The sequence below is a fragment of the Poecilia formosa genome, unplaced genomic scaffold, assembly GCF_000485575.1.
Source record: "Poecilia formosa unplaced genomic scaffold, Poecilia_formosa-5.1.2 Scaffold2, whole genome shotgun sequence".
Classification (NCBI taxonomy): Eukaryota; Metazoa; Chordata; class Actinopteri; order Cyprinodontiformes; family Poeciliidae; genus Poecilia; species Poecilia formosa.
In genome coordinates, this window is record NW_006799941.1 from 2856769 (window position 1) to 2862576 (window position 5808).

Sequence of the window (5808 nt, forward strand, 5' to 3'; positions counted from 1 at the left end):
CCTCAGTTGAAATTTTCATGTTGCATCTCACATCATCAACTTTGGAACCTCAAACTGAATCAAAGCAGAGAAGTTCAGTTCCTGTAGTGTAGTGGTTATCATGTTTGCTTTACACTCAAAAGGTCTTTGGTTCAAAACCAGACAGAAACTGTTTTTGTAGGTTATACATCTCTTGGGGTGCAGTGAGACAACAAGAGCCTTCCTCTTTCGTGATGGTTCCTTTGCCAATCAACTTCAATGGAGGCTTCTTTGAAATCGAAGCTACTTTACTTCAATTACCAATTGGCAGTTCTATGGCGTAATGCACATGTGTCAAACTCGTGGCCCCAGAGCATTTTATAGGCCATGGAAACTCAAATGTAATATTTAAAACTTCAATACATAAAATCAGTTATTTAACAATATGAGGTGGTGTTTAATTTATTTTTAACATTGTATTTTTATACATTTATGCTAGGGGTGCCTAAGTCTAGTTTTCCAGAGCTACCATCTGCAACTTTAGATGCATTTCTTCTCTAACACACCTGGACCATTGACTCATTATAAGCCTCTACAGAACTGAATGAGGGAAGTCAACCTTTTATCTGCGGTGTGTTTTAGCAGGGATGCACTCCTGATTTGTACCGTCAATGTGGCCCATTGAGGGGGGCCAATATGCTGAAGTGGCCCTCAGTGAAATTGAGTTTGACACCCCTGGTTTACATGCACCGATCTGGTTCCTGTGTGGGTTCTGTTTCAGACTGCAGAGGTGATCGTTATGGGCCCGACTGCGCAGAGACCTGCGAGTGTAAGAATGGGGCGCAGTGCGACCGACGCAACGGCCGCTGTCTCTGTGTCCACAGCTGGATCGGACTCTCCTGTCAGGAAGGTACGCCACTGACCAACACTCACACTCTAGGCAGACAGCAGGTGAGTCAGAAGCAAAGGATGTACCCCTGCTGACTTGGTGAAATCAGAGTAGATGAGCAGAGTTGGGTGCTGACAGTGTTCAGGCTCCATCTGCGTGGAGCAGAAGTGCAGACACTGCACCTAAAATTGCTGTGGTTTCTTTTGTTTTGATCAGAAGCGAGTGCCGGACTCACAGCTCCTGTTTTTGTGCCCTTCCCCACACACTCAGGTGGACCCCCACTCTACAGCTATGGAAGCAGCAGAGCGGACTCGCAGCACAACTCATTATAACAGCTCCACGGAGCTGGAAAACTGAAACTGGGACAGACGGACGATGAAATGAAAAAGTCTGACAAGATGCAGCAGCAGCAGCCATAGAGACTCTCTGAAGAGAAGTGCAGCTGAAAACAAGGTTGCATCCTGGATCTGTGGAATAACGGTGACAATATTTCCCCAAGCAGATTGCAGCGTCAGGACATTGTTGCCTTCAGTGGGCTTCCAGTGATGTCTTTTAACATAAGTTTTCACAGGTACTGTACATCAACCTTCCCAGAAGTCAATGAACGTGAGGCAGCAGTTTTTAGTAAAACAGCAGTATTTATACACCCCAGACTTTTTCCACATTCTGTCACTTTATTACCACAAGCCATAGATTTATGCAATAGATCAATACAATACGGTGTTCATTTGTGTTCAGTCTGAGTTAATACTCTAACTCAGGGTGGGATGCGTTAAAGTTTTAATGTTCAGCTGTAATTGAAACATGTCTTGCTGCAGTTACAGCTGCAAGTCAGCTTTGCACATAGAGACACAAACCCTGATTTGTTGGAGCGAGAACATCTATGAAGATCAGTTTTCAAGTGCTGACAGTTTCTAAATTGATTTTAGATCTGGAGTTTGACTAGGCTATTCTAACACATGAATATGCTTTGATCAAAACTGGTCTTGTTTGAAGGTGAGCCTGCACACATTTCTCATCTAAAAGAGGAACTTCAACAAATTCAAATGTTGGTAATTAATCAGCCAATTAGGAAAAAAAGATATGGATAATTGGAAATAACTCATACCACTAGATGGCAGCGATATGCTTCAAATACCAGTTTTTGTTTATGCGGAAAATGCAACGATCAGCAGCAGTGGGATTTCTACATCTGGGCTCCATTAACAGCAACAGTCTACCAGAGACTAAACCTCTCCATAAATTCACTGCTGACCTGCCTGCTGTGTTCCTCCTTCTCTCATAATACTCTAATAAATATCTAAAGCCTTCACAGGACAGCTTATGCTAAATTACAGAAGTTGACTCAATTTATTAGATTACTTCTAAAAGCAACTTGTTGCACTGCAATTCATTTAGAGTTGCAGTATATTGAAACTTGTGGTTGTAATCTGACAAAATGTGGAAACGTTAGATATGAATACTTTTGCAAGGCCCTTTACGTACCTCAGTCAAATAATGTGATACTCCAGTTCACTAAACGTTGGACGTCTGAGTTCTTTCTATTTGAGTGACATTAAATGAAGCAGCATTCACGGTCAAATCTGACAAACTTTGCTCTTTATTCTAACAGATTTTGTGTATAAATGGTTTTGTATTTATATCTTATATGGTTGTTTTTACAGCTGAACAAGGTGAGAAATAAAGACGCACACTCAGGGTTGGTTTCCCATTCTTCTCTTTTTATCATTACTTCGTTTAAAGATCAAAGCTGTACATCCTGTCTAAGTTTCAGATTCAAGCACAGTGCAGATAGCAACGCCTGCGAAAAAGAAAAAAACTCTAAATAAAAAGAGAAAAAGGCAGAGGTGATCACAACCAGAAGTATGTACACAAAAGTCAGTATGTACAGAAGGTACCAGGCTCCCACTGGATCGTCTTCAGAGTGAATTCGGTACAATGCTGCACTGGAGCATTCCTCAAAATGCCCACGCAACACAAATTCTTTGTTTTGGTCTTTTTTTTTTTGTTTGTTTGTTTTTTAAACTCCATACAATACTGACAGCATAATGCAGCATGATGGAAAATAAAAATAACAGCTCTTATAACTTTCTCTATGGCATTAAAGGCTAAAACATAAAAATATATTCTCTGTTTGACCTAAGCTCCGTCCATTCGTGGATCTTTTACAAACTGTCAGAACAGGAAACATGATCAAACTAGGAACACTTAAAGCATTCATTTTCCCTGCACAGATGAGGATACCACACACACAGGCACACACACACACACACTCACAGGCCTCAAACATGAAGTTATTATGACAATGTCCAGTTAGGAGTAACGGCGATGGGCCATTAAGATGCACAGCGTTGCAGTTCAAAGGAAAACAAACAATAATTGAGACGCGTTTATTTTAGTTCTTGGCAAAAGAAGATGGACACCACTGTGACCTCCAGTCTCTGAAAATGATGCTAAACTGAGGAAACTACTGGATTATATTAACTAGAAAAAAAACCCAATTTATGCTCATTTAGAGGAGAGGATTTGATAAGTGCATCAATGTGGCTCCTTCCATAAATAAGATCAGAAAATTAATCTGAAATTTGTGTTTTCACTCTAACTCAATGCAAAAAAAAAAAAAAAAAAAAAAAAAAAAAAAAAAAAAAAAAAAAAATCCAAAAAACGTCATCACAAAGAATCAGGGAGTCCTGAGGCAAAATAATATTTTCTTCTTACTGACTCTGTTCAGAAAAGTGCAAACCAGACCAGTGACCTCCAGGAGTCCTGCTTGCTGCAGGGAAATGTGCAAACTCGACACTTTCATTATTTATTTCTTACTAAAGAGTTGCACACCTAGAGGTTAGTTGGCTCCATTGAAGTAAACCATCAGAACTGCAAGAATTATCTGCATAAGCCCTTTAGTTTCTACTGGTTTGTTCTGAGAACTGTAAACGTCGCAGCCCCTCCCTACAGCCCTCAGCCTCACATTAAACTGCGAGTTTCCCCGTTTTATAGTTTGGTTTTGATCCGGTCCGGTGTGTTAAATGGCTCCGAATCAATTCATCCCTCTGCGCATTTGTGCAGTAAAACTTTATTAAGTCCTGCTTGTAAATAATTTTATTTAACTATGTGTGAACTTTGGATTATGATTCTGATCTGCGTTTGGGCAACTTGACAACTTCTGATCAAACATCTGGTAATATTTTATTGCTCTGTCTCAGCAGGGAGCTACATTCAGAACACGCTCAACCCCTTTAACTCTGTTCTGAGAATAAACGCAGAACATATTGACATCTTTTGGTAAAGATCTGAGGTTCTGCAGATTGACTTATTTTTATGAACCTTAGTTTCTGAGAGTAGAACCCTGAAAAAAGGATGTTTTTACATTTTATTACACGACCCAGCCTTGTATAATATTACATTTATCTTGAACAATAGCCTCAGACTTCAGGTAGTGTTTTTAGCGCTCTTTTATTCTGTGGATGAAACAGACTGATGCGTTAATTAAGGAGCTTTAATGATGCTGGCAGGTAAATTTCTGCTTCTGTGATAAACCAGCTGTTCTCTCCTGGGATCTGGTCTTTATGCTGGGCTAAGCTGATGGTCAAGTTTGGCAGAAAATATTAAAGTGGTGTCAGTCTCACTTTTCAGCAAGAAGGAAAATAAATGTTTTCTTTTTTTTATTTCCTGAAATGTCACATTTTCCCTTTTAAAGTCTCAGACTTTTTCTCCGCTCCCTGCAGATGAAAACATCAAGACACAGGAACTCCACAGATAAATCAACTTAATATTCTTTTTTTTGTTGTGTTTTTTTTTTCCAGAGAAAACAGCGTCGGCTTTTGCCTGTTTTATTTACTCAGACAGAAAATACGACAAATTGGACTAAAACGTGGATCAATTATTACAGCAGGCTAAAGAGCAGGGCTGATTATTGGTCCCCTGCTACCACACACACACATACACACACCTTAAATCAGTTTACTAAACACTCAAAGAAAAAAAAAAAGTTACATCTCATCCACTCTGATTATCCCTTCAATTGTATCTGAGAAGCTCTAACATCTCTATGATTATCGCTAATGTGAAAGTGTTTTTTTTTTAATTTTTTTATCTGCACTGTTTGTTGTTTTATTTTATTTTTTTTTTTTGTAGTTTTCTGTTAACAGTTTATGAGCTGCAAAGATTTATGTACACGATTTTCTAAGCTGGGAAGCGTCATCTTGTTCCTCCCCGTTGGCAGAAGTGTCACATGCGATCTGCTTGTGCTTCAGTCGCGGTAAGAGAGCACCCAAAGGACAAACGGCGATGACATCTGCACCGAGTCTGTGCGATCGGGTCGTCTGCTGCTTTAACTGAACCGTACCGACCCGGAAGCACCGAGACGCACTACTTAACGCATTCTGCGTATGAAGGGGCGTATTGATAACCACTTTAAGAGTTTGGTCAGGTAGAGATAAATATGAAGTAGAGTCCATCCCATAAATAGGTATACTGAGCCGGACAGCACATGCTTAAAGATGACTCAAAAACCTTGCAGGAAGTGAAAGTGTGTCAGCTAAAAAGAGATGAAGAAGATCTTTGGCTCGAGCCATGCTAAAAAGAAAAACAAAAAAACAAACAAAAAACAATGAAATAAACACTAAAGACTATTTGTTGCAACCTCCCAAACACCAACGCACACATGAAACCACCTTCTTCGTTCCCTGAGCTACTGCCGCCCACTGATTAACTGGGACACGTGCCTCCTTCCTCCCACTCCCACCAGTCGAGCTTTAGCTGGGGACAAAGTGGGTGGGGATGTGGGGGGTGGGCAGCCAGCCAAAGCGGAGGGCCGCCTACCTACGCTGAAGCCTGAAGCACAGTACGATGGAAGAGGAAATAAGGCAAATACTTGAACAGAACTTGACCAAAGACAGGTTTTGGTGAGACGTGATCGCTCCCTGTGAAGCCTCTAAGACAGGGCCGGGGGGAGAGGGTAC

At 40.6% G+C, this 5808-nt stretch overlaps 1 protein-coding gene across 1 annotated transcript in view; it reads left to right on the forward strand.

Moving 5' to 3' along the window:
* megf6b (multiple EGF-like-domains 6b) overlaps positions 1-3032 on the forward strand; it is a 34702-nt gene extending 31670 nt beyond the window's left edge. Inside the window, exons 33-34 of the mRNA XM_007549561.2 lie at positions 740-868; positions 1118-3032. Of these exons, the coding sequence (XP_007549623.1) occupies positions 740-868; positions 1118-1179 (191 nt within the window). The 3' untranslated portion in view covers positions 1180-3032. The remainder of the gene's footprint in view (positions 1-739; positions 869-1117) is intronic.
* Positions 3033-5808: the final 2776 nt, after the last annotated feature.